Below are 25881 nucleotides of genomic sequence, written 5' to 3'. Positions count from 1 at the left end.
CCCAACCCTGCCCAGAGAATTTCTCTGGCAATGGTAATGGAGAAAATCTGAGCTGTATTTCAAAGGACAAAATGACATGCCTTGAGCACAAGCTTGCAGGATTGGATGTAGAAGAGAAAGGCCTGATGAGGAACTGGCAAAAATGTCTTAAGTTTCTATCCCAGGGGGGGCACCTGGGTGGATCAGTCAGTTAAGCATCTGCTTTCGGCTCAGGTCATGATCCTGGGATCGAACCCCTCGTCAGGCTCCCTACTTGGTGAGAGCCTGCTTCTCCCTCTCCTCCCTGCTTGTGCTTTCTCTCACTATCTCTGTCACTATCTGTTTCTCTCTCAAATAAATAAAACCTTTTAAAAAAAGTTTCTAGCCCAGGAGACTAAAAGCAAGTGACCTTGGTCCTGAGCAAAGTGAGCCCAAAGGATGTTCTGTTCCGGGGGAAAGGTCCAGTTCCTTCTGGATTCTCGCTTTCATTGTCATCAGTGGGACAAGTCTTCCATGCTGCTCTGCTTTTTGCCAGGGACAGACTGGTGTGAGGACTTGGGGTCCTTCCCATTCCTCAAGTAGAATTTAAAAAGCAAGACGGGTGGTGCAATCCCAATCCTCTCTCATCTCTAACGTCAATTTCTGTCCGGCAGTCAACCTTGCCTACTGCCTCCCTGAACTCTGATTTCCAGACACCAGAAAGTCAGACACCCAAGGTCCAACCTTAAAACACCGCCCAGAAGGGGGCAGTGGCCAGAACCACATCCACCCAGCTCTGGGAACCGCCCGGCGCCTTCACGACTCAAAGGAGCACTCCCCGTGCGGGCTCGAGGCCCGGACAAAGGTCCGACACTCAGCAGCCATCTCAGAACCCGAGGCCTGGAAGCAGGGGGTCACAGTCCCGCGTCTTATTCCAAAGCCCTGTTGCTCGGAATCTAATACCCCGATTTGGTGGGAAGTCAATCTGAAGGTAAAGAAAAACCAAAACACCAAACAAAACATAATAAATGAACCCAGACCTCTTGGGGTGAAGAGGGGTGGCCCTTTCTCAACCCCACCCGCTGGTGACTCACCTCCCTCCAAACCAGGGCTCGCCCCTCCCGCGCCCGGTGCCAGGCGAACAGGGTGGGGCGGGTACTAAGGTGGGCTCCATCCCCAAGCCCTGGGCGGACGGACAAGCTCCGGCGTGTCCCCACGGGTGTCCCTGTTTACTCTAAGCCCCGGAGCAAGGTGGGGGCGGGCCCTCGCAGCCCCTCCCCCACCCCGCCCCCCTTCTCCAAAAGCCCCAATCCCGGTCTTGGTTTTACAAAGTCTCCAAATCAAACCTCAGCTTTTCTCCGTATCTTCCTCGCGGACTGGCGGCCTCTACCCCACTCCGGGGAGGAGAGGCACAGTCAGGGTTCCCCGAGGAAATCAGGCCTCGGCCCGAATCCCGGGGTCTCGGATCCCTAGACGGAGCCTGAACTCCCACGGCATGACACAGAGTTTCAAAGAGAAGCCCCTCAGCCCTCGCCCACTGCCCAATCTCCCCTCGGCCCTTTAGCTCTCTGAGGCACGAGGGAGAAAGGCCCAGTCAGGGGAGAAGGCGCTCCAGGCCCCAAACTGGCTAGAGGGGGCCCGGGGACCTCCACTCCCGGACCGCTGGCCAGAGCTCCAAATATTGTCGCTGCTCCGACTCCCCCTCCTCAGGGCAGCGCGCCAAATCGGCGCATGCGCACTCACAGGATTGCCGCGTAGCTCTTTCTCCCCCACCCCTTTCTTTCCCCGCCCCTTCTCTCCCTCCCTCCTTTGCCCGTCCCCTCCCTCTACCCCCCTCATCCCCCCCCCCCCGTCGCGGCACCTCAGTCCGGGGAACAGTGGTGCGAGCTCCAGGCCCGTGCACAGAGGAGGCGGAAACCGGGGGAGCCCCCAGAGCTCCATCAGGCCCCTTCCAAAGGCTCCCCCACCCGGTCCACGCCCCCCACCCCCTACCCCGCCTCCTCCCAATTGTGCATTTTTGCAGCCGGAGGCGGCTCGGAGATGGGGCTGTGAGCTTTGCTCGGGGAGGGGGAAAGAGGGGAGAAGAGAAAAGCTGGGGGTGAAGGGTTTGGATTTGGGAGTAGGGGGCGGGCGCACCCCCGTCAGCAGGCCCTCCCCAAGGGGCTCTGAACTCTACCTCTTCACCCACGCCCCTGATGCTCTTTGCTTAAGGATAAGATAAGAATAGAGGAGGAGGAGGGGAGAAGGAGGAAAAAGGGGGACCCCCCAATTGGGGGGGGGGCGACGGCAAGAAGTAGCAGGCCCAGAGGGGAGGGGGCTGCTGCTTGCATCAGCCCACACCATGCTGACCCCGCCGCGGCTGCTGTTGCTGCCCCTGCTCTCAGCTCTCGTCGCGGCCGCTATCGACGGTGAGTGAGATTCCGCGGCCCCCTTGGACCCCTGGGGACACCCACCCCCAGCCCCCACTCCTGCGCTCAGATGGGGAAGGGAGACGCGGGAGGGGGTGCCTTTTGTTATCCCAGTCCAGCTGACACAGCAGCGGCCCGACTGGGGGCGGGGATGGGGGTCTGATTTGGAGGATGGGGGCCCTGGGCAAATGATGCTTCCGGGACCCCCCAGCCCAAACAAAGACCAGAGGCCTGGGAAGGGAGAAGAGGGCTCCCCTTTTTTCTGATTCTGGGATCGAGAGGCCTTCTCTTCCTATATCTGGTTGGGGAGGGCCTCCTCCTCCCCTACATCCTCCACCCGCCCCCCCCCCCATCTGAAATGTGAAGGAATCCGGATTTGCAATGTACGGCTGCAAAAGGGGGCGGGAGGGGGGGGCGCTTTGCAGTGGCCTCTGAATCTGGAAGGGAAGCTGGGTCAGGGTTGCCCCGCTGGGCAGAGGGCAGGCAGGCCGGGGAAGGCTGTGGGTGGGGAGAGGGAGGGCCGCGGGGAGGGCCCCCTGCTTGGGTGTGGAATCTGGGCCCTGGAGACCAGGCTTTGGAGGCCTGGGTCCAGGATCCAGCGGGGTTGCCCGCCTGGGTTCCTAAGTGGGCACTTCCCCCTCTCAGGGCCTCTGTCAGTAGCCTGGATAGGGCTGTTGGGGGTGGGGGGCAGCGATGCTATGTGACTTTGAATTTTCCTTCTTAATTCCTGGGAGCTTTGAGATGAAAAAACGTCAGATGTCATCATTGGGGAAGGGGACTGGAGAATGGCCTGGAATGCTGAGGTGGGAGGGAGGAGGAAGGCTGCTTTCTCCCTGACTTCTGGTTTGATCACAGTTTAGACTGGAAGGAGAGTTGGAGGTTGGATGGGGGTTATGGCTATGCCCCTGCCCCTCAATTCCTTGCTCCTTTAGTAAATGTGTTTATTTATCTCCATCATTTCCCCATTTCCCACCCCCCCAACCCCCGCCCCAACACACACACTTTGTATACTGTAGTTGGGCTTTGGCTAGGACATAGTCCTTTTGGGGAAATGAGGTGCCCCCTGTCCCCCTTTATGTCAGCTATTTTTCTTTTCCTTGTGAGTCACTGGTTCAAGTCTTGCCTAAGCTTTGAGCTGGGATCATGGGGTTGGGCTGGGCTGGGCCCCTGATTTGAGGAGGGTGGAATCTTATCCCTTCCTCTCATTTTAATCCATCCATCCCGGGGAAAAAACTGGGTCCAATACCATCATGCACCCCTCCTCCATCTTCTAAATTTTGCCAGGTTGGAATTGGGAAAGTTTTTCTCTGAAATCAGATTATCTCTCCTCCTGCCCTCCCCTCCCCCCAACTTGCTCCAGTTTGAGGAGAGAGGTTAGAGGGTTAGGAAGTAACTGTGCCCAGAAAGACAGTATTTTCCGTGACACCCCCCCCCAACAAGATGCCATCTTGGGGGAATGTCTGTCCCCTTCCCCACCACTACCTCAATTATCTGCCCAAGAGGAGGAAAGAGGCGCTCTCCTGAGTATTCTCTAGACCAGCCCTCACAGGCAGCTCTAGCCCATGATTTCCTTGTTATACATGTTCTTTCCTCTTTTTCTCAACCCAGTGAGGTGGAAGGGGAAACTAAGGCAGAAAGGTTCAGGTGCATGACTTCTAGGAGGAATAGAAAAAAAAATTTTAAGAGTCCCCCCAGGAACCCCATGATGGAGGGTGGATGGAGTTAGGCAAAAGCAAGAGGGGTCTCTGTGGAAAGCAGAAAAGGTTCCCAGCCCACTCAGGAAGGGCACCAGGTTGCCTCACACCCAAGGTTCTAAGCATGGTTCTATTTACCACGCTCTAGGTTGGTTGGTGGTGGGTGGAAGTGGGAGATACTGGTCATGTTCTCCTTAACTGTCTCCCACCCCTTTCTTAAAATCTCCACTGTGCCCACATCTGTAACCCAGCTCAAACTAAACTGTATCCAAAGTCCCGGGAAGAGGACCCCTCCCCAGGCACACTCTACTACTCTTCCCTTGGGAATGGGAATATGAACCATTGGTTCCGCCCCACTCTGAAGGGTGGGAAAGGGGAATTGCACAGACCTGTAGGGCCAGTGCTATCCAGCCCGGCCTAGAGGATTCTCTTATCTCTCTACCCCTGCCCTCATGCCTTGGGCCCACAGACATGGAACGTTCTTTGCTTTCCAAAGAAGGAAACCTCCTGACCCCAGATACCTTAGTGTTGAACCTTTCTTTCTGCTGCTATCACAGGCCTTGCTGCTTTCCCCCCTACAAGAGCAGCCCTAGGGGCCTTCCCCACCTCTTCTGCTTTGTCGGCTGTGCCTGAACCCACACGGGGTTCCCTTCTTTTGGGGGAGCAGTGTCACCCCGCTAGTAAGCAGAATTGAGTGGGGTTGCTACCAGGGAGGATGGGGACACAGATGAGGTGGGGGATGGGCAAGGGAGTTATTGAGGACCGTGCTGAGACTAGGATTATCTTGGTGTGGGAAGGGCAGCCCCGGCAGACCAGGCTCAGGGAAGGCAGACTCCCTCCTTCTCTCCACACCCCTCTCCATCTTCTCTCCACACCCCCTTGAGCCAGTGTATTACCAGTTATCAGACAAGCGGCACAGCTGAAGTGAGTTATGAGGCTGAGGTGTTTGCCTCCTGGCTCTCTGAGAGAAGGTTCCAAACTCCTTTTTTCCCCAGCCAGACCCAGATCCTTGAACACTTCCCTTCCTCCTGGTCTTTCAAAGTGGGAATGTGTAGTGCATTGATTTGGGGATGGGAGGCGTATTTTGATGTTTGAGGCTACTTCACAAGACTTCCTTTTCGTCCAGTCTTGCTCCCCCTTCCTCCATTTTCTCCATATATATAATTTCCCCCCCTCAACCTCTCTACCATCACTGAGCTTCTTAAGGATGCAGCTGGGGTCCTGGCCAGAACCAGCCCTGGTCCGCATCCCCCTCAACTCTTCCAAACAACTCCCTCGTGGAAGCCCTTCTTTACGCAAGTCTAACTTTCTTTCCTCCTGCTGCCGTCTTAGCCTTTCCACATCAGAACCCCAAGCTTATTGCCCTTCAGTCATCTCTTGCCAGGGTTCCCTCACTCTGTGGATTCTCCAGCCTTTAAGCCTTCTGGCTCTGGACTGGGGGGAATCTGGGTGCAGTTGATTGGGCCCATACAAGGTCCTTGACCTAGTGGAGCTGGGCTCTGTGGGTGAACATTTGGAGAACTTAGTCCTACCCCACTGTGTTCAGTCCCAGATTTTAGCCCAGTTAGCAGGATCCTGCATTGTTTGGAGAAGGAAGCAGTTGGGCTCTGGAGTGCTTCCGGTGCCGTGACCCCCGGCACCAGTGGAAAACCTCCCCAGGAAAGAGGTGCGGGATAGTGGTGGGGGAGAGGTATTTATTTGTACCTCTTCCTCCCTCAGGAGAGAGGAGAACCTCTCCCAGGCCTTGGCTTCCCTGGCTGAAGCGCTCCGGTCTTCTTCCCCCACCTCCCTATTCTGTGGGAGGCATTAACCCCTGTTCTGGATACCCCTTGGGTCACACACTGCTAGGACAGGGACTCTGTCTCCCTAAGTCAGGATATATGCTGTCCCCACCCTACTCTGAGTCTCAGGGGGCTCATTATTTTCTGGGTTCATCCCAAGACAACGGTGCCATTATCGTGGCAACTTCTGGGCTGAGACCCCTTCCTGTCTATTTTTCCTCCATCTGCTGTCATTCGTTTGTGCTGTCTTGGCTCCTTGGGACCTCTCACTGTCTCTCATCCTCTCTGTTCATCTCTCTCTGTTGCCTACCCTTTATGGCATTCTCTTATCCCTTTTGGTCTCCCTTGCTTGATTTGTCTCTGTCTTTATCTACCTCCATCCAGGCCTGTGGGGGTCCCCAAAAGTACCTGGGAACTGGCGTCTTTCCTGGGCTTTCCCACATGCTCTGCAGTTCGCCCCTCGTCGTTTTGGAGTCATTCTCCCCTCCCAGGTCGGAGTCTGAATGTCCCATTCTGCAGTTCCCTCTCTGCTTTCCTCCAAACTGTTCTCTCTTCTTCCCCCTCCGCTAAGTTTAGGAATGGGTTTTGGAGAGAATGTTTCTGGAGGAAGGGAACTTGATACCCTTCGTGGGCTGAGTAACAGGGGAAAGGAGATCTGTTAGAGGAAAGGGGGAGGTTAGACTTCTGGCAGAACTTCCTTATGACCTGAGAACTGGAGAAAGGTGTGGGAAATAAGTCGGGGGCTCAGAGCTTCTCCTTCTGCTGAGCATAAACGATGTGTGTGTGTGTGTGTGTGTGTGTGTGTAAGTCGGGGGCTCAGAGCTTCTCCTTCTGCTGAGCATAAACGATGTGTGTGTGTGTGTGTGTGTGTGTGTGTGTGTGTTGGGGGATAGGTGGAGCGGGCTCGTAAAGGCCTGGTGAGAGATATAGGATGAACTCCGGAGGCCTTCAAGGGCTCTGAATTTTACTTATGGGGAAAGGAAAAGATGGTGGGGAGGTCACTGGTCAGACTAATGTCCTGCTGAGTCAATATTGACTCAGGATGGAGGGGGAGACCCTTCCCCTTCCCTGGCAATCCAAGCCATCCCGTCTGTACGTCCGTCCAGGCCGCAAAGCAGAGGCCCAGACTCAGGAATGACAAAAATGTGTCTGAGCCTCACTGAGCTGCGGGGAAGGAGCCACCGGGTAACACCCAAAATACATAAAATTCAGTAAAAAGCTCTCGGTTTGGGTCTGTGAGGCCCTGCTGCCCCACCCCGTGTGTTTGAAAGCTTAGATTCTTGCAGGCTCTAACCCCCAGCTCCTGACCTCCCCCCAGGCTCCTCAGTTCCCTTAGACAGCTCCTGTGGTTCCCTTTAGAGAATATCCCCCCAGCCAAGGGCCTATCTCTCCTTCTGCTGCGTCTGCTCTTGAACAGGGCCTCAGGGTCTGTTTCACGCTTTCCTGGCCTCAAGTCTCCTGGTCTTATAGGAAGAAGTGCCATCTGAGGCCTCAGCTTCCTTCCTCACCCTCACTGCTCCCAAAAGGATCAATGGCTGGGTCTCCTGCTCTGGAGAAGACTCCCTCAGGGTCTGTTCTTTCCTGTCATCCTCCCTTCTCTGGCCAGGCACTCTTACCCTCTCTTCCCCACCCCACCCCCAAGGTCCCAGAATGGGACAGAGGACGACAGCCAAGGCTCAAGCAGGGCAGTGGGGTCCGTGTTGTGTCTGGACACACACCCAAGCCTACACCTCCTGTCCTGGCTCCAGCTTGGTGGCCCTGGGGGCCATGGCTGGGCTGGGTGCCTGGGTTTGAGGGGGGAGCAGGGGTGTTGGCCAGACTTAGCATGGCGGTCACATTCAACTCCAGGCAAAGCTGAGAACAGACGGCCCCTGTGTCCTGGCGTTCTCGCTGCAACCTCGCTCCCTCTCCTCCCTTTCCAGTCCTCTCCTCCTTCTTCTTCCTCTGTCTTCCCTCACTGTTCTGTTCTTGTCCCTCTCTGCCTCCTCCACCACTCGCTCCTCTCCAAGGAGCCCTGAAGGTCACTGCCACCCCCTACAATCTCTTTCTCTACTCCTAGTGCCAGAGAACCAAAATATTCTCCCTGTTGGTTCCTTTCCTTCATCCTTTTTCATCTGGCGCCATTCTCGCGGCCAGTGAGGAAACCACCTGTTTGTTCAGTTACTAAATCGCTCTGTGCCTCAGTTTCCTCAACTGTACGAGGGAGATCGCAACGGTACCCACCTCCCAGGGTTGTGAGAATTTAAGTGAGTTCACACATACCAGTGTTTCAGTTCAGTGTCTGACGCATAGTGACGAGGTTGAAAAGAGTTAGCTCCCGTCATTAGGAAGCCCCGGTTTTTGTGAGGGGGTCAGGCAGGGGAGGCTGGTGGCTGGTTTGCTCCTGAATTGGGGACCGCCATGTTTCCCTCACCTAAGCGGCAAGCCACAGAGGTGGGTTTTCTGGTGTCAGAGGCAGAAGGCTCAGCCCAGGGGAGTGGGGGTGGCTGGGATTTCTGAGCAGGTTGCAAGTGCCCTACCCCACCCCCCTTGGCAGCTCCCTCCCACCTCTGAGGGAGGCTTCTCTTGGCTGTGTAGACTGCCCCAAAGTAGGTTAGTTGTTTCTTTCCTCCACTCCCCCTGAAGGAAATCAAAGACAGGCCTCAGCCTTCAAACTCCAGATTCCTGGGGCTTTCTCCACCATCCCGGACAGGAAGGAAGTGCTTTCACATATCTCTCCGAGATTCTTGGGCTGTCCTGTCCCTTGGGAGCAGTGCAGCACCCCCAAGTCTCTCTGCCCTGGGCTTGAAGAGGTGCTGCTGTGGGACAAGGGCCCGAGTGCTCCTCTCCCTTTCCCTCCCCCCATCCCCCACTCCCCTCCCTCCACAAGAGCACATCTGGTTTGTGAATCTCTCTCATTCCAGCTTTCGGAGTTTGCCAGCTGCTGTTTCCTCTGCTGAGTGTAGGCCAAAAGTGGGGGTGAGGGACAGCTGGGGGGGGGAAGCAAAGTGAAGGCCAATGGAGGGGAGATCGTGGCAGGGACATGGAATGGAGGGGAGGTTGGAGTGGCCAACCAGTGACCTCACGGGGCTATGAGTTCTGCCTTGGGGAGGAGTGGGGGCATGGACTAAGTCCATGTGAAGGGGTGGGGGTGGCATAGGGGCCATTTCTGGGCTCCAAACAGCCCATCTGCCTTTAGTCCCATTCCAGCCCCTTCTACACCCCCCCACCAACTCCCCCCCAGCCAGTCTCGGCTGGCCAGGGGAAGAGGACCAGTCTCCGGCATGCTAACTAGGCTGGCGGGCTGTTTCCCGGGAAGACCTCACAGCTGGCCCAGTGGGGCAATGAACTCAGCATTATCCACCTCCTCAAGGGGCCTTTATTCCCTGCTCAGGGTGGGAGGTAGGGGAGGGGGGGTGAGCCTGGCCAGGCCATCCCTGATGTGTTTCCTGAACTCGGCTCTCATCCTGGCCAGGGGCCTGAGTGCAGTCCCCTCTGCCAGAGCTGGGGGTTAGGGAGGGAGGCCATCGTCTCCGTGTGGCCCTCCTCGGACTCTATCCCTCCCTGCTCAGAGCCCTGACATACTTTATTTATGCTCTGTCCCAGCCCTGAGCTCATTCTGCCCTGCATTTGAGTTAGTTGTGTACAGTTGTCTTCCCAGGGGGGCTGGGGATCCCAAGGGGGCAGCTCACTCCTTCTCAGCACTCCAGTGCCCAGTGCAGCACCTAACACAGAGTTGGTCTTCAGTGCACACCAGCTGAATAGAGCTGGAATCGTCCACGGGCTGAGGAAAAGGTGATGATGGGCTGGGTGGGGACGAAGGAGAGCAGAGGACTTTTCTTCCCATGTAGGCCATGGTGATGGGGTTGGAAGGAATACCTCCGAGTGGGAAGACTGATGGGGACCGCACTGATTAAAAGTGTAGACTTGACTCACTTGTTTCAGTCCTAGTTTTGTCACTTGCCTGCCATGTGACCCTACCCTCTCTGGGGCTCAGTTTCCTCATCTATGAAATGGCATTATTAGTATTACCTATTTTGTCATATTGTGGAGAAGATTAAAAGAGATGATACATGGAAAGAACTGGTTTACCACAGTTCCAGCACATGCTGAGCCCACAATAAGAGTTAGTGTGACCATTCTTAATTCCTCCTTGAGGAAGGAGGTAGGAAATCCGAGTAGGAGCAGAGGAAGGCTGGTAGGGGTGCAGGCTGGGGTGAAGACATCCTGGGCTGAATCCAGCTCTTATAGGTTACCCTGGTCATTCTCCTTCCTTGGATCTCCAGCTGTGGCCTCCTGAGCCGTCTTAGGTGCCTCTTATCTTGCAGGCCATCTGTTGAAAGTCCTCCCTGAGGTTTCACCAGCAAGGGAAGCTGTGTCTTTAGAGAACAGAGGTGGAGGCTGGGCTTTTCCCCCCTCCGCCCCACCCCACCATGCCCTCCTGTACCTCTGCTGATACAATCTCCAAGTCCCTGCTGTGCCAAGGGCACTGCCCCCCCAACACTTCCTGTCTGGGGGCCTGGTGGTTAGGACTTGGAGATGGGCAGGGTGATGGATTTCAGGGACTAGGAGCATCCCAGAGGGCACACTGAGCAGAGAGATTTAAAAAGAGCAGCTCTTGGGATGCCTGATTGGCTCAGTCAGTTGAGCGTGCAACTTTTGATCTCAGGGTCATGAGTTCGAGCCCCATGTTGGGTGTAGAACTTACTCAAACAAAACAAAACAAAACAAAAAGGCAGTTCTGGGTTTCTAGTTGGAGAGAAGGGAAGATAAAGAGGAAACAGGTTAAAGGCCTAAATGCACCTTCTTCACCGTCACCCTGTCGGCAAAGCTGGGGCTGCTGGTGTCTGACCAGAGCCACGCAAAACAGTAAGGGCTTTGACCCTGATGACTGAAGGAGGGACACACTGGACAGGCAGCATATGGGGCTGGATCAGGGGCTGTAAAATGTGTTCCCTGCCTCCTTCCCCTCCCCCTACCACAGGCACACAATGTTCAGGATCGACCCCCAGACCCTGCCACCCCTGGGCCCCTGGACTGCAGCTCAGAGTCTGGGCCACATGGAGACTGATGCTGGGGAAGGAATAGGAGCTCTAGGGGACTTTAAGGCCTCCATCCTTCACTTCCACCCTCATTTTCTTTCCTTACTCCTAGCTCCTAAGACTTGCAGCCCAAAGCAGTTTGCCTGCAGAGACCAGATCACCTGTATCTCAAAGGGCTGGCGGTGTGACGGTGAAAGGGACTGCCCGGATGGCTCTGACGAGGCCCCTGAGATTTGTAAGTACCTTTTCTCATCCCTCCCCCTAAACACCTTTTCCTTTTGGCCCAGGCAGTTTGGGATAAGGACAGTTGACCTCTAGCCCGGTGTGGACCTTGCTCAGTGATTGTTTGCCCATGACACAGCTAAAACTCTACCCCTCTTCAAAGTGCCCGGCATGGTGCCTGACATGCTCAGAAATGGCACCTCGGATTGCTCTGTTAACGGCTGCACCCCCAAGCCTGCCAGGGACTTTGTTGTCTGGGCTGACAGCTTTGCCGGAAGGAGAAAGCCTGACTTCCCTGCCCTTTGGCTCGGTCCTCTTCTTCCCATCTCGGAGACTTCTGACTTTTGATAAGTGCCCCCCAGGTCTTGCTGCGTCCCCTTCCTATCCTTACGCTCCCAGGCCAAAGGCCACTGGCTTTGCTTAGTCTCTGTACCAGAAGCTCCACCCCTGTGCGTTTCCCGCCACCCCCGCCTTCCCCTGCCCCAGTAAGTGGTGTAATCAGAGGCAGCTGTTTAAACTGGGAGAAAGGTCCCCACCCAGCCTTTACCCTGCCAGTGGGGGGTGGAGGACTTGCTGGCAGGACCCCAGAGTCCTGGGCAGCCGGTAGAGTCCTGGGGTCTCCACCTTCAGCCTCTCCCTGCTTGGCTTGTCTGGGCCATGATCTAGAAGACCCTGCGTTCCTAGGTCTGTCCCTGTGTCCCTCTCATAGCTTTATCCTGCTACAGCTCCGTCCCCTGTCCTCTCCCCATACCCTCACCCGCAATTATCAGGGGTAATTTTAGGGCCAGAAAGGGAGCCACCAGTTCTCTCTGCCTCACCCCCATACCCTGCCTTCGAAGGGTGGGGCCAGAGATATTCTGCAAGCGTTTCTATGGTGAAGGTGGTTCAGCCTGGAGTCTCATCGCTTCTCGCTTTGGGCTAAGTTCAAGTGCAGCCTGGAGTCTTCTTGATTAATGCCACTGTTATGCCCTACAAATGGGGATGCAGAAGCCCAACCTCAGACAGATGACCCCAGACACTCAGGAGCAAGCTCAGACTCAGACTCCAGCTGCACACTCCTCCCCAGGCACATGTGGGTAGACGCACGCACACGCAGACACTTTCTCTCTCACACACACTTTCACTCTCACACACTCTCTCACATATGGACCCCTATGTGGGGGTCCATAGGTCGTGGTCGGTCCCCCAGCCCCCCGGGTTTAGCCAGCATCCTAGTCTGCATGGCCTCCTTAGGCTTCCCTGAGGAGCTCTATCCTGCAACCCCAGGCCCATCATCAGTGGGCCACAACCTCTGATGCTTCCCAGATCCTACTATCGGGGAGGCTCTGGGGTCGGTCATCTAGAGTGGTGCCGTCCAGTAGAAGTGTAATGCAAGCCATGCATGCAATTTTGAAATTTTCTAGTAGCTACATTACAAACGGTAAAAGTAGAGGCACCTAGGTGGCTCAGGCAGTTGGACATCCGACTCTTGGTATCGACTCAGGTCTTGGTCTCTGAGTCGTGGGTTTGGGCCCCCACCTTGGGCTCTGTGCTGGGGGTTGGGGGAAGAGAGCCTACTTAATAAAAATAAAAGTAAACAAAAACCAGAAAAGGTAAAAGTAGGTAGGTGAAGTTAACTTTAACTGTGTGTGACCCAATGTATCTGAAATACTATTGTTTCCGTATTTTAATCATGGAATATTGGTAATGAGATCTTTTGTGTTCTTGTGTGTGTGTGTGTGTGTATGTGTGTGTGTGTGTGTGTGTGTGTGTGGTATTAAGTCCTCCAAAGCCGGGGTGTATTTTATATTCAGTTCGAACTGGTCACAATCAGGTACTCGAGAGCCACATATGGCTGTTGCTATGTGTTGGACAGTGTGGTTCTAGGTAACTTGGTCTGGCTTTCAGCCCCATGCTCCCAGCCCTGGGGAACTCTGGGGAGGCGGTGTTCTCTAACATGAGTGCCTCCCCGCCATGGACTCTGTTTTCCTCGGCTCTTCCAGCCCTCTCACTTCTAAACCTCATCCTGTCTCCTGAGTGTACAACATGGAGGTGTTGGGCTCCATGGGGACCGGGTGCATGGGGAGTGGACTCTGCAGAAGGCCCAGTTCTCCCCTCCCCTGGCTGCACGGCTCCCATCGGGAATGGTGTAGAAAAGCTCTAGGCCCCTGAGGCCTCCTGAGAAGGAAGAAGTGCAGGTGTCCGAAGCGACACTCTCTGTGTCCTCATCCCCACCCCCGGGGGGACAGCCGGCCAGTCCGCGTAGCCGACTTGCTCATCTGGCCTTTCTGTGTGTCCGCAGGTCCACAGAGTAAGGCCCAGCGATGTCAGCCAAACGAGCACAACTGCCTGGGCACCGAGCTATGTGTTCTCATGTCCCGCCTCTGCAACGGGGTCCAGGACTGCGCAGATGGGTCAGACGAGGGGCCCCACTGCCGAGGTAAGGGCCCTTCTGCCTCTCCTGCCCTGGAGATGGATGCCGGGAGTTCTCAGCTATGCACTTGTTGGGTTTGGAGGCCCAGCATCTGAGGACTGTCCTCATACCTGCAATGGGGATGAGGACCTTGTCCTGCTCTGGTTCTCCCAAATCAGTGGGCCTTTGGGCTTGGGGCTGCTGGGTCAGCAGCCCTCAGGGATCAGTCTGGCCTGGGCACTTCTCTTCCGGCTGTGTGTGCCTGAGCAAGTCACTCCTCCCTCTGGACCCCAGGATCTTGCCTGTAAAATGAGAGTTTGGCACTATTTTCATCCTTTGTTGTTGTTGTAAATAGTGGGATCCTGACTTCAAATGGTTTCTTACATGAAAGCTGAGTATGAATAGGGAAAGGCAGATGCCGGCATTGGTGCTGGTGGTGGGGATATGGTGCTTGGATCACCTGCCTCCTGGCCAGTGCCCCCGAAGGCATTCCCCACCCCCACCCCTGTCCGGCTCAGGCCACAGGAAGTGCAGATCTTTGAGATACTCTCAAGCGGCCTAATGGGAAGGTCACCCAGACTGAGGAGGGGACTTTAGGAGGATAGGTCCCTTCCCCTCTGCAGCTCAGGTCACCAGCTCTACTGTTCTTCCCCTGAAGGCCCCTGTGGGCCAGGGAGAACCTGGGTCATTCCTGAGCAACAGGGGAGGTTTTGTCGTGAAGACAGAGCCTCAGGCCTGCGACGCAGGGACCAGGGAATGACGACTTCCCCCTTCTGCTGAGCTCAAGGCCTCCAGAACCCGAGCAAGCTGCCAGGTGGGTGGCGTCCTGCGCTGGTACGCCTGTCAGAAACATCTGCCTGTGGGAGGGGACACATCTGGACCCTGTTCACCGAGGGCAGGGAGTGCAGAGCAAAGAGTTCGTGGGAGATCTGTATCCTTTCCTTGGGTCGAGTTGACATGTTAGGGATGGGACGCAGAGCTCGGGCCTAGGGGCTGACTTTAATAACCATGCCCATCGAATCTTATCGCATGGTACGGGTTCAGGTTTGTTTCCTTTTAATACTTTGTCAGCCTCAAAAACAACAAAGAACCTGAAGAACGTAGGGTTTGAACTCCCTTCTCTGCTATTAGAGAGGTTGGGCCTCCTTATCCTCCTGCCATATGTCCAGAAGAGAAATTCTTTTCTAGATTTTCTTGAACAAACAATATTGCCCCCGCCCCCACCCTCACTCCTCCACCCCACTTTGTGGGGAAAGGCTGTCCAGGCAGCACCTTTGGGCTCTTCAGGTAGAGGCAAAGAGGAGAGGAAATAACTGGGGCCCGGCCCCCCATCCCAGCTCCTCCTGGCAGGCTTAGTGCCTCTAAACATCTTAGCATCTCGGGCAACTCTCTCTCCTAGGTGGGGGGGGGGGGGGGTGTGAGGCAACCGGACAAAGGGATCTTTGTGGCCAGGCCGCCTGGCCCCACGCAAGGCCATTAATTGGGTCGCTGGTCTGGGGGGGCAGCCGCTCTCCCACCTCTTCCCCCTCCTGTTTCATTCCCTTCTGTCTCCCCTGTGGAAGTGGGTCAGTGGCAGGAGGAAGATTAGAGAAAGGTCCTGAGGGAACCAATCTTCTCCTCCTCCCATTTTCCACCTGGACCTTGGACCTTCTCTCTGAGGCCTCCAGGGATGGGCTGGAGGGGTGCTTCCAGACCAGAGCTGGGTTCCTGAGGGCAGAGACCCCTTCCCATGCCCACTCCTCACCGCCAACCCCGAAGCCAGCACTGTAGTTCCTGGGCAGTGCAGATAAGAGGCAAATGAAGGGACTGAGACTCACTGTCCTCCCTCCCTGCTGACCCCAGCAAGTGCCAGAACCCTCTCTTAGGGGACGGAAGGAGTCCAGAGCAACCGGAGCAGGGAGATACAGCTTCTAAGCCATAATTCACTATATTATATATATAAAATATATATATTGGGCCCATCATATACCCTCCCTGGCTCTCAGTTTCCTCACTTGCAAAATAAATTAGATGATTCCTGAAGCCTCTTCTGTCTCCCACCCTGCGGGCCTTGGAAGTGGTTTCCCAAGAGTTGACTGGAATTGGGGGACTGTGGCAGTCTGGGGGCCTGAGTGCGTCTTGCCTGCGCCCCCCCCCCCCCCCAGAGCTCCAAGGACCCTGTTCTCAGCTCGGCTGCCAGCACCACTGTGTCCCCACACTCAACGGGCCCACCTGCTACTGCAACAGCAGCTTTCAGCTGCAGGCGGATGGCAAGACCTGCAAAGGTATGTGAGCCCTGTGCCCGCTGGACCTGCTGAGGGGCGTGGCTGGGGGGCGGGCATGGGGCGGGGCCAGCGCGAAGGAGGGAAATGAGGCAGAAGGGATGAGAGAAGGAGGCGCCGCTCTCAGGCCTGCGGCACCGGGGGTGTGGCTGAGAGCCCTAACCACTTGCTGTCACCAGATTTCTGAATTCCTCTTCAAATTTCGTACGCGGTGTATGTGAGTTTTCTTGTAAAAACCTTAAAGCATTGTAGGTAAAACCAAAGTCCCCTTTGACCAATCCTCTTCAGTTCTGCTCCCTTTCCCATCTCTGGCCATCAGCTCTGTTATCAGGTTGCTGCCTCTGTCTCCAGGCCTTTTTCTGCATGTTGGTATGCACGTATTTGCAAATAATCGAATTGAAAGCACTGTTTACCTGCGTGTGCTCTTTTCACGTAAATATCACACTGTACATTCCTTTCCTAAGTTTTTTTCACTCAGTGAGTTCTAGAGAGTTTCCCATATTAATACGCAGAGATCTACCTCCGTCTTTTAGAAACCACTATGAAGTATGACTGTTACCACAGTTTGCTTGGCCATCTCCCTGTTGGTGAGTGAGATGTCCCAATTTCTCTCTGTCACGAACAGTTCGTCCTCTTCTGTTTTAAATTTACCTCCCTGGGCTCTTTGCACAAATACCACTTTCTCAGGGAGGCCATCCCTAAAATCACAACCCACCGCCTGCATTCTCTCCCCCATCTCTGCTTAACAGTTTTCCCACCAGCCACTTCCCACTACACTAGCCCCTCTAACATATAGTTTACTTTTTTGTTTCATTTATTATGGAAATGCCAATATTTCATTTATTATCAGAATTTAAATTTCAGGAGTTTGAATATATTTTATTCATGGCTGTATTCTCAGAGCCTAGGACGGTACCTGGCATCGAGCAGGTCCTCAAGAAGTCTTTTTCTGAATGAATGGATGACGTGCGCGTGTGTGGGTGTTTCTCTAGGGACCGATTCCAAGTCTGGACTTGCTAGGTGATGAAGTTTGCACATCTCTCCTTGTGATAGATGCTGCCAATGTCCTCCAAAGTAGCCATAAGGATGGACAGCCCCACTGGTGAGGTCTGAGAGCACTCACTTCCCTGCCCTCATTACACTGGAGATGACCGCACTTTTGCCCCCTCCCTGCAGACTTTGACGAATGCTCAATATACGGCACTTGCAGCCAGCTCTGCACCAACACAGACGGCTCCTTTACATGTGGCTGTGTGGAAGGGTACCTCCTGCAGCCAGACAACCGCTCCTGCAAGGCCAAGAACGGTAGGTGGAGTCCCCTGCGGCCACAGCGATAGATGGCCCCCAAGTTGTTCCCGGGGAGGGGGGCGGTCTGAGATGTCCTAGAAGAGTCCCTGGCCACATAGCCCCTTCTCTCCTTCATCTGCAGAGCCAGTAGACCGGCCCCCCGTGCTGCTGATTGCCAACTCCCAGAACATCCTGGCCACGTACCTGAGTGGGGCCCAAGTGTCTACCATCACACCCACTAGTACGCGGCAGACCACAGCCATGGACTTCAGCTACGCCAACGAGACTGTGTGTTGGGTGCATGTTGGGGACAGTGCTGCCCAGACGCAGCTCAAGTGTGCCCGCATGCCTGGCCTGAAGGGCTTCGTGGATGAGCACACCATCAACATCTCCCTCAGTCTGCACCGTGAGTCGCTTGCTCCCGGTCTGGAGAGCAGGGGAGGGCAGGCAAGATAGGGCAAGCTGGAGCCTGCCTGAGACAGAGATTAGATGGGATGACCCCTGTCTGGGGCAGAAGTCTAAATAAAAAGCCCTTGACCGAGACCAAGGCAAGGGGCTGCACAAAATGACACCTATTTGGGTGTCAGGGGCAGACTGATGGCTCTGCTTCCTTCCCTCTCTCTGAGCCAGGTCTCTAGATGGCTCCTGATTTTGGGGCCAGAGCCAAGGAAGAGGGCTAAGGGAGCCACAAATGGTCAGTCTCCAGAGACCAGGGACTGTCCCCTCTCAGAGGGAAGAGTGTTCATTAGACCACAGAGGGGCTTTCCCATGAAGCAGGAGCCAGGGTAAGGGAAAGAAAGGGCCTGGAGCCCAGGCAGAGCCTTGCTAGGTTGTGGCTGAGGGCAAAAATGCTAGGGCCTGGCCGGGTCTGTCCCCTGGCTCTGTTATTTTCCTTGGGGACATCATCAGAATGGACCCACTGCTGCAGGGTGCGTGCGGGGGTGGGGGTCCTCAGGCTGTTTGGGGGGCTTTGTGACAGTGACTGAGACCAGGAGAGGAGCAGAGAGCACTGGGACCACAGGATATTTTAGGACCTCTGGGATGTTTCCATTCAAACTCTCTCCCTGGGCTGTACTTTGCTATCTTAGGGGTGGAAGCAGGGGTACACCTAGGGATGGGACCAGGGCATAGACCACTGCCTGAGGCAGCCCTGCTCATGTCCGATGCTATTACATAAATGAACAAAACATCTGGCACCATCACGGTTCCAGGAAGCACACTGCAGAGATGAGGGGGAACATCTGGCCTTGGTTGACCTGACCCCCTGGGAAGGAGGGTAACTTGATCTGTGACCTTGAGTAAATCAAGGTGTGCCTGCTTTGATTTCCTCATCTGCATCATGGCTTTGACCTTGCCTGTCCAGAGCAGATCAGTTGAAGTGAAAGCAAGAGGTAACCCATAACGTTTAGAATTGTGAACCTTGGGCCTGCTAGAAGATCTTGAAGTTCTTCATTGCCTCCCTGTATGATGATCATCACAGGAAAACATCCCAGGAGGACACACAGGCTTAGTTCTGGACTAGCAGTGGTTCCTGAGAGCCCTCTGTGGCCTCATCGACGCACTCAGAGCGTCCCAGGGGTGTCTCTGGGCTGTTGGTCACCAGAGCTCACATGTGACTAGACATGTCTTTCTTGGAATGCCAGGCTGGGGGCTGCCACGCTTGGTTGGGCAGATCAGGGACCCCAGTGGCAGCTAGGGTAGCACAGGGCGAGACCCCATGAGACAGCTGCCCTCTCCCTGCTCCTTGTTGTTGGCCCCACCCAACAGGCCTGTCTGGGCAAACAGCTCTGGCAGCTCCCTCTTTGGCCCTGCCTCAGGGCCAGACGATGGGCTCGTGGGTAGGCGGCTGGCGAGGGCACCCTGATGGGAAACTTCTCGGCTTTTGCTCTGGCCTGGCCCCTTCTCCTGCCTTCTGCCAAAGGAGAAGCAGGAAATAAGCTCAGGAGGGTACCCCTCCCTTGGCAAATAGAGCCTTGCCTCCCAGTCTGCTAGATTCATTGGGCCCCTCTGGGGCAGAGTCCAGGAGGCAGGGACAGACCAAGGTTCTGGGGAGGGAGGTTAGTCGGGTAGATGAGTGGGTTCCCATTGCCCCAGCCTCTGTCCCTCCTCCCCGCCCCCACCCCAACCCCCTTGCCGCCTGGTTGTCTGGCTGTCACCCTGAGGATAGTTGTTTTGCTCTCATCCCACAGACTAATTATGGGCCCTGAGATGAGGATGTTGGAAGTGTCTCTCCCCTAGAACCCTCCCCCATCCCTTGTTCAGCCCCTTCCCAGGAGAAGCTGAGTGGGCTGTCCTGGGGTGTGCGGGTGGCTGATCCCAGGCACTCACCTGTGCAGTGGGCTGCTGGCCTGTAATTAGCTCCCCAAGGGAGGATGGAGAAGAAAGGCTGCTGCTTTCTCCTGCTTTCTCTCTGCCTCCTAGGGGAGCTCTCCCTGCAATCATCCCGTTCCTGGCTATGACCATGACCTCCACTGCCCCTCTGGGAGGGAGCCCCATGCAGGAGGGAGGAGTCTGACAATTGAGAGGTGCTGGGCCCCAGAGGCCAAGAGGCAGAGAGAGCCTACTTGCTGGTGTGGGAAGAAAGGGGAGCCTGCCCCAGAGAAAACTCTGGTAACAGAAATAGAATAGAAAAAAGGAAGGAGGCCAGGAAGTGAGCCTGTTTCACATGGGTCCTAGGGCATGTGTGCTCCAGACCCGCTCGGAGTCCTGAGAGCCCTCAGAGGGCCCCTCCAAGACCCTGCCATGCTCAATGGTCGATGCAGCCTCCAGGAGAGGCTCCGTGGAGCCAGCATGGGGTTGAAGCTCCTGCCTTTTCCTGTCTTGATCCCAGCTCCTTCTCTCTGTTTCTACTCAAGAGTTGGGGAACACTTTCTGACCCACTTCCTCACATGTTCTGGAAGGGGGTGTGCGTGTGTGTGTGCGTGTGCACGTGCTTTCCTCCCTTAACTGAGCCCCGGCTGCCAACACTTCTTCCTCTGTCTGTGATTTTCACTGGCCTGGACTGGGGCGGGTGAAGAGGGGAGCTTTGGGGGCTAAGTCCTCACCCCTCCTCCTCCCTCCTGGGATGCATTCCCAGGGCCCATCCTCCTTTCTGCCACTGTCCCAGCAGCATGAGGAGGTCTCTGTGGATTCTGATTCTGGAAACATGGTAGTGAGAGCCCGAAGACCCTTAAGGAGGACTGAGACTGACCCCTCAGTCTGGTACAAAGCAGGGATGCCTTGATTTTCGGTGGTATATGGACATGCATGTTTTTATTGTTATGGTTACGTTTTTATGTAATACCCATTAGGAGACTCCTATAACTAGCACATCAAATCTATAATTTCATAGATGGCTTAAGATGCAGCAAAATAAGAGACGTGAGCTGATGTACAGTAACAGTAGGTAAATGATAGTATCAGCTGTATATAACCATGGCAAGCATTTTGAAAGTGATACACAGAAGACTGAAGTTGTGGAAACTGAGACCCAGAGGGTTCAGTAGCCCTGATGGTAGCAGAGTCAGGCCCGGCCTGCCTCCTGTGCCTCTCACCACTGACCACTGGCTCAGGAAACCGTAGGTTCTGCCCAGCCCCCTGCAGGGCTGCCCCTGGGCAGGGCTGCGGGTCAGGTCAGTAGACTGACCCACCCTCCCAACCCCGCCAACCCCATTCCTGCATTGCCTTAGCTGTGCTCCTCTGACCTGTCTTCCCCTGGCTTTGAGGATGTCTTCCCCATAAAAAGAATGAGGGCAGCCTGCAGAAATGGGGCCCTGGGAAAGAGTGTGTGTGGGGAGGGAAGGTTCTGACGCTGCATGTAGAGGCCTTAAAGGAAGGAAGTTTTGCTGAAATCACTTAGGGTGTGAGGGGATGCTTTGGAAGGGCCCTCTGGGGTCCTCTGGTCTCTTCCCTGCATCATGCCACATGTGGGAAGGAGCGGGGAGGCAGAAAAGGCCCCCGAGGCTACAAGCAGCAAAGTTGCGAAATGAGTCCCCAAGTCCAGCTGGCCAGCTTCACTTAGCCCTCCCTCTTTCTTTGTGTGCCTGTGTGTACGTGTGTGCTTAAAAATCACAACAGGAAATGGGTAGTGATGTGTCTAGAGGGAAGGCAGGGGTAGGCAGAGAGTAGCCCCCTGAGTCTGCGATGAACTGACTTCCGCAGCTGGAAGGGGAGCCGTCTTCCTCCTGAGCTTGGCGGCCCAGGCCCTCTCACCATTCCCCCCATGCATATGGAACCCTTCCAGATTTTATGTGTGAAAGCCAGCCACCCCCCCACCCGGCCTTCCTCACCCTCAGGGTGTCAGAATCCTGGGGGGCTCTCGCCAGCACACCCTTTGGCCTTGCGCCGCCCATGCCCTGGTGCTTCTTCTCCCTGCTCCCGCCCCGAGTTTCCAAATCATTTCACAGCCCTTCTCTCCTCTCCCTGGCCGGGGCCAGCCCCGGCGGCCAGCCCCGTGTCTCCCGGCTCAGCTCCAGCCTGGCCTCTCCTCCCCCGCTGTCTCCTTGAAGCTGCCTCTCCACCCAGCCTGCTCCCAACACAGCACCCCCCCTCCCTGTTTTCAAGCCACAGGAAGTAACTTAAGCAAGAGATATGCGTTTTAGAGCCCAGCAAGGGTTTCTCAATAGTGGGAAAACCCTGGTTCCGATTCTGAATCAGAGCTGCAGAATCTGGGCATCTCATCCTCGGGACCACGACAGACCGCCTTTGTGGACCTGGGCCAGCCAAGGGAAGGAGAAGGGCATAAGCCCGAGGCCAGAAGTGCAAGCAGGGCAGGAAGGGAGCCCCGGAGACAGAGATGATGTGCCCTGGCCTTGCTGGAAACAAGAGGAGCTAATGTCAGGACTCGGCAGGAAAACAGGAGCATGAGGACGTGCCATTTGGCAGAACTTCCGCCAGGCCTGCCTGGCTATCTCTTACCTACTTGCAAAGCCCCCAGAGTCCTGGTCATCTTCCCCGGGCCTCTCTCTCCCCACCAGCCCTCAGGACAAGAGCCCCTGAGTGGCTCTAAGAAGGAAGAGGGTTACCAGACAGATGTGCTCTCCCACCATCTTGGGGCGTCCCAAGGCCGGAGAATGAAGATCCTGGCAGTCGAAAGGAAGGGAAAAAGTGATGTCCCAGCGCTAGGACAACAGAGTGAGGACTCAGTGCTCAACAAATATTTGTTGAATGAATCAGTGTATGTGTGTCAGACACCGGGGACAGAGATGAAAGATAGCACCTTGCCCTCACAATATTTGTAGTCAGGTAAACAGGCTGTGATAAAAGGAGTGACTGGGGCTTATGGGAGTTTGAAATACAAAAAGCTTTCTTCTGGGGGCCTGAGCTGAGTCTTGAAGAATAGTAGGTGTTAGCCCCACACTGCCCACCTGGAGGGGCCGCCTGTAGTCGGGAGGCCACAGGGCTCTAGCTGAAGGCACAAATGGTAACTTGATGGAGAAGGTAGGGAAGAATGGGGTCGAGGTGAGGGAGAATGATGGAATGAACCACAGCTCCCATTTGTGGAGTGTTAATTATGTGCCAGGCCCTGTGCTAAGTGCTATTAATGTACCATCCCATTTTACAGATGAGCAAACTAAGACTCAGACATTAAGTAACTCTCCCATAGTCCCATTTTACAAATGAGCAAACTGAGACTCAGACGTTAAGTTACTTTCCCATAGTCCCACAGTTGAAGGCGATATACCCAGGATTCAAACCCACTGTCAGTGTCTGGACCCTGGCTGGGTCCAGAACAGAGCAGAGTGACGGGAGAAGTGGGGAGGTTCCTGGAATAAGGACCAGAATGTGGTGTGTTCACTGGGGATGTGGTTAAAGTGGGAATGGGGTTCATCCTTGCTCATCCTTCCTCATCTAGGGACCTCAAGCCCTGTCCTATAATCTTTGGGCATATGGATGCATTGCAGGGTATTTCCTCTGGACACAGAGGCCCCCTTCCTCCCCCAGATTTATTTTAGGGAGAGTGACTGGAGTCCTGCAGCTTAAGTGAGGGCCTTCTTGGGAATGGTGGGGCAGGGGATTGTTTTTGGAAAAGGAGCCACTGTTTAGGGAAATGCCTCTTGAACAATGTGAATAGTAGAGAAGTCGAGAAAAATTAGAGTTATGGGGGTGCAGAGTGCTGAGCATTGGTGGTGGGGGGAGTGCAGGGAGGACTATCAGTTATAAATACACACCCCAGGTCTATTCTGGAGCCTGGGAAGTGAAAGTCTTTTGTGACATCACTGGCAAGCTGTGGTCTGTCCTCTGACTCTCTAACTGTCCTTCTAGCTTCCTGGCCTCCTTCTCTATGCTGAAATCCCCCAACAGTGTTACCCCAGACCACCCCAGACCTTTCCCACCCCATAGCATTCTTCCCCTTAGGCTTACTTGAGATTCTCCTGTCTTCAAGAGCCCCTCTGGAGCATGCTCTGGGGTCAGCCCTGAGGAGGCTGGGGCTCAGGGGCCAGCTGCCCTCTGAATGAGTGGTTGCCAGAATGTTTGGGTCTTTTGGGGTCAAACCTGGGAGTCAACTTGCCCCCCATGCCATGAGATAGGCCAGTGGCCCAGACACTGCCCATAGTGGAGCCCAGGAGGGAAGGTGCCCTCTCTTAATCTGAGCCTATCTGTGTACACTGGCCTTGGATAGGTGTGAGTGGCCGTGTGTGTGTGTGTGTGTGTGTGTGTGTGTGGTGGGGCGGGCAGAGGAATCTGGACTTTAGGAGAGAGGAAAATAATGTGGAGGGGGGTTGGATAACAAAGGATTTTTGCTTGCGACTAATAGTCTCCAGCTGCAAAAATACCAAAGTGGAGGCCAGGCTGGGCTGGGGACTCCCGTTCTTGCCAACTCCTCACCGGCCTGCTGAGTGGGGCCCTGCCTGGCCTTTGGGAGGTGGAAGGGGAGACCGGCCAAGGGTAAATAATCTAGAGCAAGGACGAACCCTCTGCCTTCTCTTCTGCAATTGGCAGGGAATCCCGGCCAGGAAGGAGTCTCAAAGGTCGACGACCTCCTGGGGGCGTGGGGGGCAATTGTGGAGCTGCTCCTGGGATGGGAGGCGTTTGATGTCTTCAGATTTCTTCCTCCTTCCTTCTTGCTGAGGGAAGGGTGCATGGGGAGCAGGCCCAGGGTGTTGCCAGCCCTGAGCTGGGCAGTGACTCAAGGAAGCCTCAGGAAGTTAGAGAGAAGGACACTGCTACACCAGCTGGTGCTGGGAAAACGGCTTCCAGTGAAGTTGCCTGGCATGCCAGCAGCCCCCCAGTGTGCCCACCAAGTAAAGGGCACGCGGGCCCGATTTGCCTTTCAACCTGTTTGCCTTCCCGCCTACTTGCCTGCTAGAGGCGCAACGCCTGGGGCAGGTCACCCCCAACCCTCGCCTTTGGGGAGTTTGGGCTTCCTCTAGAGGCGGCCTAGCCACATTCATTTTAATCTGTCTTCTCTGTGGTCACAGCAGTGTGGGGCAGTGTGATCACTTTATCCCAACACAGAGCCCTCTTCCTACGTGGCCCGGGACCCACATTTCCCAGGCTGCTCTGCCCCTCTCTTCCACTGTCAGCAAGATGGGCCAGTACTAGGAGCCCAGAGGAGACAGTGGTTGGGCTTGGGGGTGCGTCAGCAACCACAGGGGCGTTGCCTCTTCCCTGTGACCTCCTTCTCCGGTCACCTTGAAGGGAGGCTTAACAGGGGGGACCTGAAGAGGAAACTAATTTGATGAGAGCCCCGAATTGGCTCTTGCCCTTCCTCCCGCGGCCTAAGTCCTGTGACTGTGAGTCAGTGTCGGGGCCTAGCCAAGTTCCTGGGGAGCCATGTTCCTGTTCCCTTTGCCCCCACCCCCACCCACTGTTAGGAAACAGCCCCTGAATCCCTGTGGGGAGGGGGGAGGATTAGAGAGGGGTGGAGCAGAGCGCCTCGTTGTTATTATACGTACAGCTCTGTGGGGGCAGAATCATCCCCACTGGGTTTGAGCGTCAGTAGTGTGTGGGAGTAAGTTGCAGCCAAAGGCAGGTGGTCCACAGATCTCTTTACCTGGAGTGCAAGGCAGGGGTCCCGAGGAGTCATGTCTTAGGAGATTCCCAGTTTGCAAGAGGCATTACCCCTGGTGGTGGAAGTTGGAGGGGGCGGAGTGTGGATGGGAACCAAGGGGTCTTGGTTCCCACACAGAGGAGGCCAGCAGGAGTCCCTGTCCCCAGATTTCCACTGTCCATGCCCTCTCCCTTCCCTCTTCAGTCCTTTTTAGCCTCTTCCATCTCCCCCAGAGCTGGCATAGACTGAGTGTAGGCACCTGGTCTCCATTCTCCTCTCGTCTTCACCTTTCTGAAGCTCCCCTTCTTTGTGAACCATGCCTCAGTTTACCTTCAGAGTCCTTTTATGGCCCTCCTCCTATGTTCTCGGTCCACCAGCCTTATATCTTATTTTCTGCTCCTTCCCACCCTCCCTAGGATAGGAAATTGAGCAAGAGGGACACTAAAGAAGTGGGAACGGGGGTGAGTGGAGGAAGACTGGCCCATGTCACTGGATACCATGGGTCTTCCCTTTTCCCTGTCTATGGGCACCGTGTTTGACTATGACTAACTTTTCTCTCAGATTGAATTTATTGATGGTGTACCTTGCTTTCCTTTTTTTTTTTTTTTTTTTTTTTTGATCTTATATATTTATTTGACAGACAGAGATCACAAGTAGGCAGAGAGAGAGAGAGAGGAGGAGGCAGGCTTCCCACTGAGCAGAGAGCCCGATGCGGGGCTTGATCCCAGGACCCTGGGATCATGACCTGAGCCGAAGGCAGAGACTTTAACCCACTGAGCCTCTCAGGCGCCCCTGTTTTCCATTTTTTAAGAGTCACGCAGCACATACTAGTCTGGTTAATGCCCTGGCTGGCATGAGATAAACTGACTTACCATATAATGTTGA

General features: G+C 55.2%; 1 protein-coding gene across 2 annotated transcripts in view; it reads left to right on the top strand.

The window, feature by feature from the left end:
• Positions 1–1815: 1815 nt before the first annotated feature.
• LRP1 (LDL receptor related protein 1) overlaps positions 1816–25881 on the top strand; it is a 79581-nt gene continuing 55515 nt past the window's right edge. For both annotated transcript variants that reach the window (XM_059184884.1, XM_059184883.1), the window contains exons 1-6: positions 1816–2366; positions 10975–11097; positions 13366–13503; positions 15621–15740; positions 16914–17042; positions 17167–17430. In XM_059184884.1, the coding sequence (XP_059040867.1) occupies positions 2300–2366; positions 10975–11097; positions 13366–13503; positions 15621–15740; positions 16914–17042; positions 17167–17430 (841 nt within the window). In that variant the 5' untranslated portion in view covers positions 1816–2299. The remainder of the gene's footprint in view (positions 2367–10974; positions 11098–13365; positions 13504–15620; positions 15741–16913; positions 17043–17166; positions 17431–25881) is intronic.

This window comes from Mustela lutreola, chromosome 8 (assembly GCF_030435805.1).
Source record: "Mustela lutreola isolate mMusLut2 chromosome 8, mMusLut2.pri, whole genome shotgun sequence".
NCBI lineage: Eukaryota > Metazoa > Chordata > Mammalia > Carnivora > Mustelidae > Mustela > Mustela lutreola.
The sequence above is the reverse complement of the archived record's forward strand: the minus strand, read 5'-3'. Positions and strand labels throughout refer to the sequence as shown.